At 41.2% G+C, this 14,782-nt stretch overlaps 1 protein-coding gene across 1 annotated transcript in view; it reads right to left on the bottom strand.

Annotated features, from left to right (window-relative positions):
* The window catches only part of CDC73 (cell division cycle 73), a 171,748-nt gene that overhangs the window by 120,563 nt on the left and 36,403 nt on the right, over positions 1 to 14,782 (bottom strand). Inside the window, exons 9-10 of the mRNA XM_075002235.1 lie at positions 13,664 to 13,742; positions 4,026 to 4,090 (exon numbers count right to left, since the gene is read on the bottom strand). Coding sequence (XP_074858336.1) covers positions 4,026 to 4,090; positions 13,664 to 13,742 — 144 coding nt within the window. The remainder of the gene's footprint in view (positions 1 to 4,025; positions 4,091 to 13,663; positions 13,743 to 14,782) is intronic.

The raw sequence follows: 14,782 nt of genomic DNA on the forward strand, positions 1-14,782 counted from the left end.
GCCAGTCACGCGACTGAGACCAAGTTTGGAGAGAGATACATACAGTAACAGTTAGGGCTGCTGATTAGTCACTGTTCTCAATTAAATCACACTATTAACAGAATACGAATTGAAATTTATTAAATATTTGGATGTTTTCCTATATATTCAAATATATTGATTTTGAATCATCGGGTTGGAAAAGCCTCAGGAGGTCATCGAATCCAACTCTCTGCTATAAGCAGGACCAATCCCAACTAAATCATATCTATGGAACAAGATTGTACCATCTCCCTAGGTAACCCGATTCCAGTGCTTCACCACTCCCCTAGTAAATACTTTTTCCTAATATCCAAACTATAACTCCCCGACCACAATATGAGACCACTGCACCTTGTTCTGCCATCTGTCACCACTGAGAACAGCCTCTCTCCATCATCTTTGGAACCCCCCCTTCAGGCAGTTCAAGGCTGCTATCAAATCCCCTCTCATTCTTGTGTGGACTAAATAAGCCCAAATCCCTCAGTCTCTCCTCATAAATCAGGTGCTCCCACCCTCTGATCATTTTTGTTGCCCTCCACTGGACTCTCTTCAGTGCATCCACATCCTTTCTGCAAATAGGTCGAAGGGGCAGAATTGGATGCAATACTCCAGATGAGACCTCACCGGTGCCAAATAAAAGGGAATAATCACTTCCCTAGATCTGCTGGCAATGCTCCTACTCATGCACCTCAGCACGCCATTAGCTTTCTTGGATTACAAGGGCACACTGTTGGCTTACATCCAGCTTCTCATCCACTGCTATCCCCAGGTCCTTTTCTGCCAGTTGGTTCAATTTTAATTACAACACAATACAAGGTATACAGGACTCTATTTTATTACAAATATTTGTACAGTAAAAATGATATTTTTCAGTTCACTTTGTACAAGTACTATAGTGCAATCTCTTTACCATAGAAGTACAACAGACAAATTCAAAAAAAAAATTTTTTTGGGGGGGGGAGGTCGGGGGGTTATATAAGTGCACTCAAAAACAAAACAAAATAATGTAGAAATTTAGAGCCTACAAATCCATTCAGTACGGCTACCTATTCAGCCAATAGCTAAGGCAAAGAAGTTTGTTTACATTTACAAGATATATTGTAAATAAGAATCAGACATCACTGTTATCTGAAAGTGAAAACATGGTTTCATGGCATTTTGGTAGCCAGTACTGCAAGGTATTTGCATGCTAGCTATACTAAACATTCATATGCTGCTTTGTGCTTCGGCCACAGTCCAAGACTACACACTTCCATGCTGATGGTTTAAAAAAAATTGATAATTAAATTTGTGATTGAGCTCCTGTTGGGAGAAGTCTACGTCTCCCAGCCCATTTTACCCGCACTCTGCCATGTATTTTATGTTACGGCAGTCTCAGATGATGACCAACATGTTCATTTTAAGTATACCTTCGGTGCAGGTTTGATAAAACAAAGTGAAAGATAGTTACAGCACTCAACCCTAATGTTTAAAAATGTGAACTGCATTCCAAAAAGTGAAAGGCACAAGGTGTGGAGCTTGCTAATAGACATCTTAAAACAGATATAGAACTACAGATCCCAAGCCACTAAAACAGAAAATCAGCTTTCTGCTGATGGTGTCTCTCTCTCATGGTGAAAGTGAACATGTGATTCCACAAAACTTTGGATTGTTATCAAGCAAACACTAGTATATAAGCACATCCTCTGAAACAGTGGCTACAGCATGAAAGGACATGAATCTTTAGCACATCTTGCAAATAAATACCTTAGGATGCCCACTACAACAGTACCACATGACAAGCTATTCTCACTTTCAGGTGACACTGTAAACAAGCAGCAGGCAACATTATCTCCTGTAAAGGTAAACATACTTGTTGGTCTGAGTGACTGGCTGAAATAGAAGTAGGAATGAGTAGACTCATAGGCTCTAAAGTGTTCCACTGTTTTAATGAAGATAATGTTTGTGCACAATTCTACATTTGATAGTGCAACTTTCATGATAAAGAGACTGCACTACAATACTCACTTTAGGTAAAGGTCAGTGGTTTAAACACTAGCATGCTAAACCCAGGGTTGATAGTTCACTCCTTATGGGTGCCATTTAGGGATCTGGGGCAAACAGATTTAAAAAAAAACCAACTCTTGTTTGTTTGTTTTTTTACAGTACAAGCTCTTTTTTAATAAAAATATTAAGCAACCACTCTACTGTTTGTATTCTATGGTATAACTGAATCAACTTGAAAATGTAGGAAACATCCAAAATATTTAAAATAGTATTCTATTATTGTTTAAGAGTGTGACTTTTTTTTAAAGTCACTTGACAACCCTAGTAATATTTTGCACCATGTTAGAAATACCACATCTTTCCTATAATACAAAGCCAACATTTCACAACTCTCAGACTGAGCTTTTAAACCTTCATTTATTGAAGTTCTGACAGTCCCTGTGGAAAATAAGATTCTAAAAGTAACACAAGTCGATTCCAGATAGAATAATTCTAAAATGGCAAGTTTCTGATTGCTTCTCATGGCACCACAAAAATCTTATGTGTAGTCCCGTAATATTGAAAGAAAATGAATTAGTAGCCCAAGGTTCTACATCATAATAAGGAAAAAATAGTTGTAGTCTCATTATTAGCTAGAAACCAATAAAGAACTTTGACATGAAGCCATACAAAGGAATTTCTAGAATCAAAGTCCAAACTAACAACACTTTAAAATAATAATAATAAAAAAATGTTAATTAAGCCTCACATAGGTGATGCTTGGAACACAATAGCAACTTTTGTGTTTTGTTCACAGGGCAATGTGTAGTCATTCTGTATGCCAAGTCACAAAACTACAATTTGAAACAGACATTGCACCCTGAAAAAATCTGTGTTTAGTAACAATGCTCCACTAAAACAACACTAACAAGCGCCACTGAAACAAAGGCACTTTGACTCAAGCAGCCACATTTTCCTCTAGTTCTACACACTAATGCATTTTGAATTCATGTAAAATGCAGACTTTTGGCACTGAATGGATTGGTTACTTAAAATATTTAAAATATGAACTGAATGCCAGTGTTTTCACATTGGAGAATGACTGACAACAGTTTTCATCAGAGGAAAAATTTCAAATAGGAACCATCGGGTTTTGAAACGTTTGCATTCTAGGTATTATTTTATGTTCAAATTAGGACTGCACACTACAAACAGGTGTATAGATATAGAAGTTTCTGATTCCTAGTCAGATTTTATATAGGTATACAGATGGTAAAGTCTTAATGGGCATTTTAAGTTAGTTTTGGAGCATCTGGACTATGTACAGGCAGCTCAAAACAGCATTTGTTTGAGAATCAGCTTCCACATAAGCAGTCAATTAAGACCAACATGAGTAAAATTCAGTTTGAGGGTCTGCTCTCTCATCTTTATGTAGAGCAATCCAATTAAAAAGATAAACCAAGCCATTTCATACAAAATGGTTGATCTCGCTAGGTTAGACGGAGGAAAGGAAGCTTAGAGAAGTACTCAAGAGGTCAATGAACTCCATCACCACTCAATTAAATACCAACAGAAAGCAAGATGTGACAATACTCCAAGTCCACAACTCAAAATTTTATTTGCATAGCTATGTTAGCTGGGAAGTCGGAGGAGGGGAGAGAATTACCAAGCACAGTTAGACCAACAGAGCTGAGTTCAGTTCAGGAACGAGCATGAGCTATACTGTCAAAAGAATTACCAATACCATCTGTATCTCCACTAGGAGATATTTTTCCACTAGGAGAGTTTGCCAGCATAGCTATTCTGGAAAGCCCTTTCAAAAGCAGATAGTATGTTAGTCTTTGCTCTGGGTTACAAATATCCTTTACAAAAAACCTCTTCAGTTAATATGCAGCCCGTATATTCCCCTGGTTTTAGACACTGACTTATTAATGTTGCCAACAATTTTTTTGTTGAGAGGAAGAGGCAAAGTAAACCTAAGGCATTCATATATGCTATCCCTGAGGCACTCTACGTTTCACAAATGCTTTTTAACTTACCGTCACAGACTTCAAAGTCATTCCGTGGTATGTGCCCATAGTATCAATTTTGAAGCCTTCCGTCTCTGAAAAGTAAAAAAGTCTCTTGTAAATCATCACACATGCAAGCAGAATAATGCGTACATTTAAACTAACAATAGAAATTCTCATCCAGTCAATTTTGGGAAGAAACATGCCTCTCTGATGATATTGTAAATCCTGAACAAACACTAACTTTTAACTACATTAGAAACCATTACTGTCCTGTTTGGTTCTAAATATGTCCTATGACCAGTTAAGTGAAATCATGGTCTCACTGAGGTCCATAGGAATTTAGCTACAAACTGCAATGGGAGCCAGGAATTTTCCCTTTACGTTTAACACTAGTTAAAAACACGGCTAGCAATCAGGATAGCTCACAGTGTTTTGCTTTCTGCATGTTTGTTTTCCTGTAACCAGTAACAATAGTGCCATGATTTCTGTAGGCTCTGTTTCAGCCTTCAGAATACTTTACTACTCTCCTACCCATGCTTGTTAATCCAGTTTGAGGAGGTCTTCCTTTCTCTGATCCTGCAATATGCCATCAGTGCACTGCTCCATAACCTGCTGATCCTGCTCTAAATACACCTTCTCAAGCACTCACCCTTGCCTTGCTGGGTTAAGATGGGACAATGACTCAATATGAACTGAGAATGAGCACTATGAACGAATTAAATTCTCAAATTCAGTAGTGAAGCCAGAGGGACATTTTTTGAAGCTGTGATTATAGTGTAATAGCAAAACAAGAATTATAAATTCACTCTGTCATGTTGATCTTTAAATAGGATAGAAGTAATCAATTTTATATACAGTTCTAACAGAAGCAGAGGACCCAATTATGTCACTAAAAGCAGCACTAACATGCAGTTTCATGAACAAAATTCTACATGATGTAAAGCTATGGCAATCATATCTCCCTCTCCCAAATACGGGATGGGGGAGCAGCTCCTCCAAGCCCTGAGGAGCCAGGAAGGAGGTTGCAGCCACCAGAGCTCACCAGGAGCCTGGGAAAGCGGCAGCTGCCAGCGATTCCCTGGAATCCCGGGGAAGCTGCAGCTGCCGGCGATTTCCCTGAGCCTTGGGAAAGCCACAGCCACTGGCGCTCCCTGGGAGTCTGGGGAAGCGGCAGCCGCCCATGCTCCCCCAGCTTCCCCAAGGCTGGGAGGGGCCAAATACAGGACAATGAGTCCCTTAAAAAAAGAAGCCAGGACACCTTTTTGGCATCTCAATATGGGACCATCCCACCCAATATGGGACAGATGGTCACCCCGCATAAGGGGGGATAAAATCAGTTTTATAAACACGCTATTAAAAACATTATAAAGCAAGTCGTGTTAAAGGTTATACATTTATTTGAATTCACCTGTAAGTGCTGCTCCCCTAATAGCATGAAAGCATTAATGACTGATCAATCCTCATTCTTTGGGGCATGAACTGATTGCTAATAAAGTCAGTATGAAAATTTCCCTACTACTCCCGGCTCCCCTCCTACCTTGTTATTTTCTATGTTTTCAAGACTGGCATTAGTGCCTGCTACAATTTTCTCTTATTCAGGGAAAACAATCTTCCACATGCATTTCACTATGCTAGGGGATCTCAAACTTCATTCCACTGCGACTCCTGTTCTGACAAGCGTTATTATATCTCTCGGGGAGGTGGGGGGGGGGGGGGGGGGGCTGAAGCCTGAGCACACCCGAATCCTGGTGTTTTGAGGCAGGGGGAGCTAAAGCTCTTCAAGTAGTTGTCCTCCGGCTGCAACCATGGGCCCCAGCAAGTCAAAAACCAGGGGGTGACAACCCTATTAAAACGGAATCATGGTCCACAGTTTGAGGAACTCTGCACAAAATTAATGATTTGGATATTGGCATAGAAAGTACGCTTATTAAGTTTGCAGATGATACCAAGCTGGGAGGGGTTGCAACTACCTTGGAGGATAGGGTCATAATTCAGAATGATCTAGATAAATTAGAGAAATGGTCTGAAGTAAACAGGATGAAGTTTAATAAAGATAAATGTAAGGTGCTGCACTTAGGAAGGAATAATCTGTTTCACACATACAGAATGGGAAAAGACTGTCTAGGAAGGAGTACAGCAGAAAGGGACCTAGGGGTTCTAGTAGATCACAAGTTAAATATGAGTCAACAGTGTGATGCTGTTGCAAAAAAAGCAAACGTGATTCTGGGATGCATTAGCAGGTGTGTTGTGAACAAAACACGAGAAATTCTACCGCTCTACTCTGCGCTGGTTAGACCTCAGCTGGAATATTGTGTCCAGTTCTGGGCACCCCAATTCAAGAAAGATGTGGAGAAATTAGAGAAGGTCGAGAGAAGAGCAACTAGAATGATAAAAGGTCTGGAGAACATGACTTATGAAGAAAGGCTGAAAGAATTGGGCTTGTTTAGCTTGGAAAAAAGAAGATTGAGGGGGGACATGATAGCGGTTTTCAGATATCTTAAAGGGTGTCATAAGGAGGAGGGAGAAAACTTGTTCTTCTTGGCCTCTGAGGAGAGAACAAGAGGCAATGGACTTAAACTGCAGCAAGGGAAGTTTAGGTTGGACATTAGGAAAAAGTTCCTAACTGTCAGGGTGGTCAAGTACTGGAATAGGTTGCCAAGGGAGGTTGTGGAATCTCCCTCGCTGGAGATATTTAAGAACAGATTAGATAGATGTCTATCAGGGATGGTGTAGATAGTGGTCAGTCCTGCCGTCGGGGCAGGGGACTGGACTCTATGGCCTCTCAAGGCCCCTTCCGGTCCTAGTGTTCTATGATTCTATGATTTAGAAATTTAGCACACAAGTTTTTATATTTCATCCACAAAGTGTACGACAGGGGAAAAATATAAATACGTAGGTCTATCAGATTTTTATTTTTAATAAAATCAAATTGTTAAAGGTCAGCTGTCAGACTCTGTTTAAAAACAGGATAGAATCACAACAAGTTTAAAGAATGACATAAAAGCTGCATGACCTGCAGCATATTAAGGAAATTCTACAGAACATAAGACTGAGGACAATAGACATTTATTTGCTGAAAGTTATGAAGTTCTACTGTTTTCACAGCTTAAACCTACTTTCCACTTGAATGTGTGGTACATCATACAGTGATGGTTATTTTTTTTAATCAGATGGTTACCATTCCCAAAAATTATTTGCGCTTTCTCAAAGGCTGATGTGTTTTGCTAGTCTGACAGTGTTTACCACTGTTCTCTGTTAAACCCACAGAGCTTTTTTGTTTTTGAACATGTAAAGCCATGATTTTTACTATCTTAGAGTATCAAAGAGTTTTAGAAAGAAGAACGTAAACATTTCCTTTTATAAAACTATGACCATTTGAGAAGCCAGCCTGAGTCAGTCTTCCCCAAATTGAAAAGAAGCCCTACAGAGAATATATAACTAATACAGAATGGAATCTTTGAATGCAGAGGACCCAGGTTTGTCACGATTATGAATCGCCATTAGTGATAATGGAGGTTACATGGCTCACATAGGGAGAGTTACTGTGCCTCAAGGCCAAGTAATAAGCCTTCTTTCCTTTAAATCTGTCCCAGAATCCTGAGTTCCATAAGGCTTCCATAAAAAGATAAATCACAGGCAATCTCAATAACTTGGTAGCTTTATTGCATTTGCTTTTGTCTTTAAATTATACACACTTCAGGAAAAACAGTACCACTGCATCGCACATAAATACATTATAAATATGAAGAAATAGGGGATTTGATTTTAAGCCACACACACGTATCTTGTACGGTACAGAAAAAAAATCATTCCTGATATGTAATGAGAAATACTGTTTACTGTGGACCTACTACTTTATTCTCTGCTATTTGGGATATAAAAATCATAGCTTCTTCAGCTCAATATTGGTTTTAATTACATGACTTTCCTCTCAAATTTCTGAAATTTTTGTACTCAAAAAACACTCAAGACTCAGTGGGTAAGTCATCAAAAGAAATGACAGGCTAGCTGGTCCCCTGGGTGAATTCATGGCAAGGGAAGAAATCCCTAGTTCTAGGCCCTCTCCTAAGAAATCTGCAGGCCAGTCACTGGCTCTGTGGCTAACTTTATCAGGTTCTTAACACAATTTCCATGAACACTGCTCTAGTACACTTATGAATTAATACTGCCATTTTAAAACTGTTAATTATAAAAACACCAGTGCAGTCCTGAAGTAGTTACCACTGCATCCTGGAAAATATAAGTTTACACCTCTCCAACCCTTTCAACCAACTCCCACCCACGCCTTCAAAATGCACCTTAAAAACTAAATACAAAAAGCTACATTAGCGTACCCCTCAACTGCAGTTAAAAATTACAAGAGTCAGGAAATGCAAATATTAAATGTTATATAAACAAAAAACCATCAACACCACACTGCTGTACTATGACCTGTACATAGTGGACAAAATGTTAGCTTTTGCATTTTCTACTCATGTTTTAACTCCAGAAACCTCTTAGTGCATTTCATGATTAACATTACAATTTGGATGCAATATCAATCTCACAACCAACAACCTGCCATTGAAAAGGCATGATTGGGACTACTGTATATAAAATTTGTAAAACTGCAACAAAACCTCTAGTGACATGGATGTCTCATTTTTGAGAGAGCACTCTAAGGCCTCTTAAAGGGTACATATTCAAACTGATTTTAGTTTAAACTTGCTAGTTGTTACTTCCATTGGATTTTGTTTTGACTGTTCCGTTAGCAGTCTATTATACCTCAGTCGTCCTCTGAATTCACAGACTGAGTACAAAACACATGAACTTCTGGACACGATGAAGGAAGCACACCTTTAGTTATCGTATTTTTCTGACTGATGAAAGAGACCTTTCAATTTTTAACACCTAAGTTGAGAGGGGATCCTATATTCCACATTTACATGCTTTATTCCAACCTCATCTGATATGAGCCACCAACAAACGTACAACCTCATCACTGAGCAACCTAGCTGAAAAGCTGGCATAACTGGAGCTGCCTCTAAGGGTCCACTCGCCAACTACATTTAGGGCAGGTCTGCACTAGACCTCGAAGCCGATCACAGATATGTAATTCCATCTATGGCAATTGCGTAGCTGGAATCGACATACCTATAATTGATTCATCTGGCCATCCTCACTGAGGGTGGTCAACAGGAGAAACTCCCCCATCAACTTCCCTTACTCCTTGTGAGAATGAGGAGTACAGGGGTCCACTGTCAACGCGAGATTTCAATTTTATGCATCCCCATAAGGCACATGACATTGAAGCCCAGAAGAATGACCTTCACCAGGCTGATCTGCCCATAAGCACAGATGTACTCAAAGGCTCCTCCTTTTCAGAAAATCAGGTTTGGGTATAATACAAACATCTACACTTCTGGTTAACAGAGCTGGCTGTTGGACACATAACAGAGGTGAATGGAAATGCTCTGGAAGAACTGAAATCTCAGGGGACCGTATTTAAAGTATGAGAATGGGAAACAGGCAACTAAAATAGCCTCTATCTGTGGACTTTGAGACTCAAACCACTTTCTGAAAGAATCACACAATCACAGGGCTGAAAGGGACCTCAGGAGGTCATCTAGTCCAGCCCCCGGCTTCAAGCAGGATCAAGCCCCACTAAGTCATCCCAGCCAGGACCTTGTCGAGCCAGGACTTAAAAACCTCGAGGGATGGAGAATCCACCACCTCTCTAGGCAACGCATTCCAATGCTTCACCACCCGCCTGGTGAAGCAGTTTTTCCTAATATCTAACCTACACCTCTCCCTCTTCAACTTCCGACCATTACTTCTTGTTCTGCCTTCTGACACCACTGAGAACAGTTTCTCACCCTCCTTTTTAGAGCTCCCCTTCAGGGAGCTGAAGGCTGGTATTAAATCACCTCTAAGTCTTCTCTTCTGTAAACTAAACAAGCCCAAATCCCTCGGCCTATCCTCATGGGTCTTGTGCTCCAGACCTGTAATCATTTTTGTTGCCCTTTGCTGAACCTGCTCCACTAAATCCACATCCTTTTTATACCGGGGGGCCCAAAACTGGACACAATATTCCAGATGTGGCCTCACCAGTGCCAAATAAAGAGGAATAATTACTTCTCTAGATCTGCTCGAAACGCTCCTCCTAATGCACCCTAGTATGCCGTTAGCCTTCTTGGCTACAAGAGCACACTGTTTACTCATATCCAGACTTTCATCCACCATAACCCCTAGGTCCCCTTCCATTGTACTGCTGCCGAGCCAGTTGGTCCTCAGCCTGTACCAATGCTTGGGATTCTTCCACCCCAGGCGCGGGACTCTACACTTCTCCTTATTGAGCCACATCAGATTTCTTTTGGCCCAGTCCTCCAATTTATCCAGGTCCCTCTGGATTCTTTCTCTACCCTCCAATGAATCTACCTCTCCCCCTAGTTTTGCGTCATGACAGACATGATGGCCATATTTGCCATCAATATGTGGGGGCTACTCAGACCCATACATAATGGCTATGTCTACACTAGAAAGATCTTTTGAAAGAAGCTCTTCCAGAAGACCTCTTCCAAAAGAGCTTCTTTTGAAAGAGTGCATCCACACACAAAATGCAGATCAAAAGAGCGATCTGCTCTTTTGAAAGAGAGTATCCACAGAGCCCTCGCTCTTTGAAAGAATGGACCAGGGACCGAAAATGAAGACTGTTCTTTGGAAAGAAGAGACCTGTGTAGTATCTACACATTTCTTTCAAAAAAAGCTTTTGAAAGGGGGCGTTCTTTGTGAAATGGCAAAGAAAGTGATTTCGAAAGGAGCACCGCATTCTTTCGATTTACTTTTAAAAGAACACTGTGTGTAGATGCCCCATGGGCTCTTTTGAAAGAGCACCCTTCTTTTGCCAAATCTTTCGAAAGAACTTGCTAGTGTAGACGCAGCCAATGTGAACACTAACATCACCCAAGTACTCCAAGACTTGGCTAAAAAAAGCAGCAAATCTATGAACAGATGGCTGATTAAATCTGTACAAGATGGCTACATAGCAAAATAAAAGAAAGATCTTGACACCCTCATGATTTCACTGTCTGCTGAAAGTAGCTGCCCCAGGTAACTGGCACTATGAGGAGTCCTTCTGGACTTAACACTGAATGTCAGAACAATTGCTAAAAATGCCTGCCACTATGTATAAGGTTGCATCTCTGTTTGGTGATCATCCCACCACAGGTCACACTCATGCTGGTTGGTGTTGCTTCTCATCCCAAACTGCTGCAACATACTACAATATATTTGTAAACTATTTCCAAACCTTGCTCTTTCATGGTAGCTGGTTCAGAATGCAGCAGCCTGCCCCATAAAAGGTCTGAGCACGCAACTTTTGTTTTTCACAAAACCATGTTTAAACCATCATCAGTAAGTGTCCAAACCATTTAGAACATGTAGCTTTTCGGACCTCAAATACTTTTACTCAAAAAGTATGGAATTCTGACTCAAAAGATGAAGCTCATAAGAGCTAGAGTCCAGCTCTCTGAGCAACTGGCGCAATGCCTTCAGAAACTGATTTCACAGAAATTAAAATTACTTCAACCTTGCTTATCACATGCCTTTTATTGGTCCAAAACAATGCAGGAAATAAGACACCATAAAGCAATATGATTAAAAAGGCAGACTGAACTGATTACGTGAACAGAAACCAGGAAGAACTGCTCTCTCTTCCTTTCCTCAAACTACCCGGTAGGGCTAATTCAGCACTATCACCTAGTATGAGAGTAAAGCCCATAGCCTAAAAGGATTCTACTCCTAGTATTGATTGTGCCAGGAAAATGGGAATGATTCCCACAAAACCATACAGGAAAGAGACAATCATCAGGCTGGTGAAGAGGCTGGGTCAGGGCATATCTGCCTCCCTTCATCCATCCAGAACAGCCTCGACCCTGAGCCTCCCACTATCAAGGGGACCTCTAGAGAGGGCGGGGTGGAGGGGGTGCAGCTCCCCTTTTCCCCACCCCTAATTCATACAGGTATGTTGCTGCCTGCTCCCCGCCAGCAAAGTGACCCTCTTCTCCCCACCCCAGAACAAAGATTTAAGCATGTACACTTCTCAAATTACTCTAAAGGAAATCCCTGTCTTTCTGGTTTACTTGGGACATTAGATAACACTGCTCTTGCATTTTCTTAATAGTATACCCACTTTCCAGCTGCTCCAAAGCAGTGCCAAATGGTGGGGACAGAGAAGCATTTAAAAAAAAAAAATAGTGTGGAGAGGAGAAAGAAGAATGGACCTGACCATATTATTCATTTGGCTCAAAATATTTAAGGCTTCCACGAGAAACTGAAGAACCTTCAATGTTATTTTTAAAATTCAGGATATTTCCCTTTAAATTTGGAATACACTATTTAAAGGAGGCTCTAATCAGATTTTTTTTAAATTAGTATTGAAGTTAACCATTGGTTTGACTAATATATATGCATACCCAGACACGATGAGTTGAAACTAAACAAAAAAGCTGTTTATTTTTTTTAAACTAGGCCATCTGTTTCTTAAAGGATAAGGCTAAAAAGAAAATTATTTTCAATTTTCAATGTACAGGTGCTCCCTGACTTACAAATACAATGCCTGCGGACCCGGACCCAACCCCCACGTGTGGCCCCACATTGCTCAGCACACACGGGGCTCCAACCTGCCCATCACTCAACCACCCTGCCCCGGTGCACACCCATTCAACCCCCTCCACACCTGACTCAACCCTCCCATGACCCCAGCGGGGCTCCAACCCCCCCTCCACTCAACTACCCCAGCCAGTGCACCACCTGTTCAACCGCTCCCTCCTGTGGTCCCAGCTCACGCCCCACTCCCATGCCTGGGGCTCCAGCTGTCAGCTGCCTTGCACAGGGTCTCTATTCCTCCTGCCACCTCAACCCACCCCCACCCCAGTTCATCCCATTCAACCCCCTCCCTTTGCAGCTGACCCTCCCACAAAGCACAGGCTGGGCTGCCAGCTGTCAGGGGCTCCAGCTGTCAGCCACTGCAGGCGCATGAGGCTCTCCCACCAGCTAACCCTGTTCAACACCCCCGGCAACCTCCCAGAGCCCCAGCTCACACTCCCAGGCACATGGGGCTCCAGCTTCAACCTGCACCCAGGGCTCCCAACCCCCAGCGCTCCAGCTCCAACCCACCTACCCACCATTCCTGCAGCCCCAGTTCCAACCCCCTGGCCAGGCTCAACCCCACCCCAACCCTGTTGTCCTGGTCCAACCCCCTGCAAGCCCCAGCTCAACCGCGCCCTCCCAGCACTCCTGCCACTCTAACCCACCCCCGGCTTAACCCCTCTGTCCTCCTCCATGGCCCCAATCCAAGCCCTCCCTGACTTATGCAAAATTCAAGGTACATGAAGGTTGAGTTCCACACAGCCCTCACGTACCTCAAGGGATTACAGTATAAGGGATTTCCAGCTTACGACCAAATGCACTTACAACCAGGTGTTCGGAACGTAACCTGTTCGTAAGTTGGGGACTGTATGTACAAGATTCATAGCTCATGTTACTACCAGAGCCTACATGTGAAGACATTTCAGTCATCATTTATGGACTTACACTTGACATTTAATACCACCTTGACAGTGATAAACTGGTCAGTTTCACTTTTCGATTCCTTCATGCTAATTATTGTTGCAAGAGCAACTTACCTTCCTTTCCTTTAAATCTTTCCTGATCATATCTGTTGTAGGCAGCTGGGATAGGCTGCTTAGTCCGTAAAGTGGGATCCTAAAACAGATTAGTAAAGCAGATCAGCTAGTGAATCTCAAAAATATACTGATTAACATTTTAATTGGAAAATACTGCATTTAAAACTGACTTTACAGTTTTGGGCAGTTGTATACATGCCAGTTTTCAGACAGTTTGCACTTTTAATTAAAATACTTCATTTTAATCCCTTACTGAAACTGCAGGTTTTAGGGACATATTTAATGACAACTAAATCCAGAGAACTGACAGTTTTCTGAAGCAAGACAAAAGTAACAATAGAAACCCATGCTAATGTAGGAAAATGAATGAAATCCACAATTATCAAACCCATTCATTTGCTTACATCCTGGGACTCAAGAATGCATTGTCATCTGACAACATACAGCTGGTCTTTACTCCACATGTACAGAAGACTCCCCTACAAATATGACTGAACTGAGTAGTGTTAAACCTATAGAACAACACTAAATTTGGAGGAAAAAAAGGCCTATTGAAAATGCACTTTCAAAATGCTGCCAATCTAATGCACTAAATATTGATTCATGCGTCTTTCATGGCTGACAGTCACACAGTTACAATCATTCCAACCAGTGTGTTTGAGCAGTTCACTGAACAACACCTGAAATTCAGTATAAGACAAGTATTTACATGTCACTCATATGGTAAATTGGCACAAGACACAGAGGCATCAAATAAGTCAAAGCAAGACTGGCCTTCAAAGCAGATTACATTAGGAGTGCAAGAATTTAGTAAGTTTAATAAAACTTAATAGTAAACATCCCAATTAAAAGTATTTGCTTTCCTTTTGATTTGACATAGGAGAGTTGGCTCAATCTGTTGCTACTCATGAGTCATGTTCCAGATTCTTAAGCATTATGCTACTTTCTCTTTCCAAAAATTCAGTTAGAAAGGCATTTTGCTAGATAAGGTGACAGTCTCATCTCATACACTTCTTCTAAATATATAAAGGATGTGAGTATTTGGTACATACAGTAGTTCCCATGACTGTTTAGTCTTTAAGTAACAAACACAACAAACGAAGCATACTCAGCGATATA

Source organism: Carettochelys insculpta, chromosome 9 (genome assembly GCF_033958435.1).
Source record: "Carettochelys insculpta isolate YL-2023 chromosome 9, ASM3395843v1, whole genome shotgun sequence".
Taxonomy (NCBI): Eukaryota; Metazoa; Chordata; order Testudines; family Carettochelyidae; genus Carettochelys; species Carettochelys insculpta.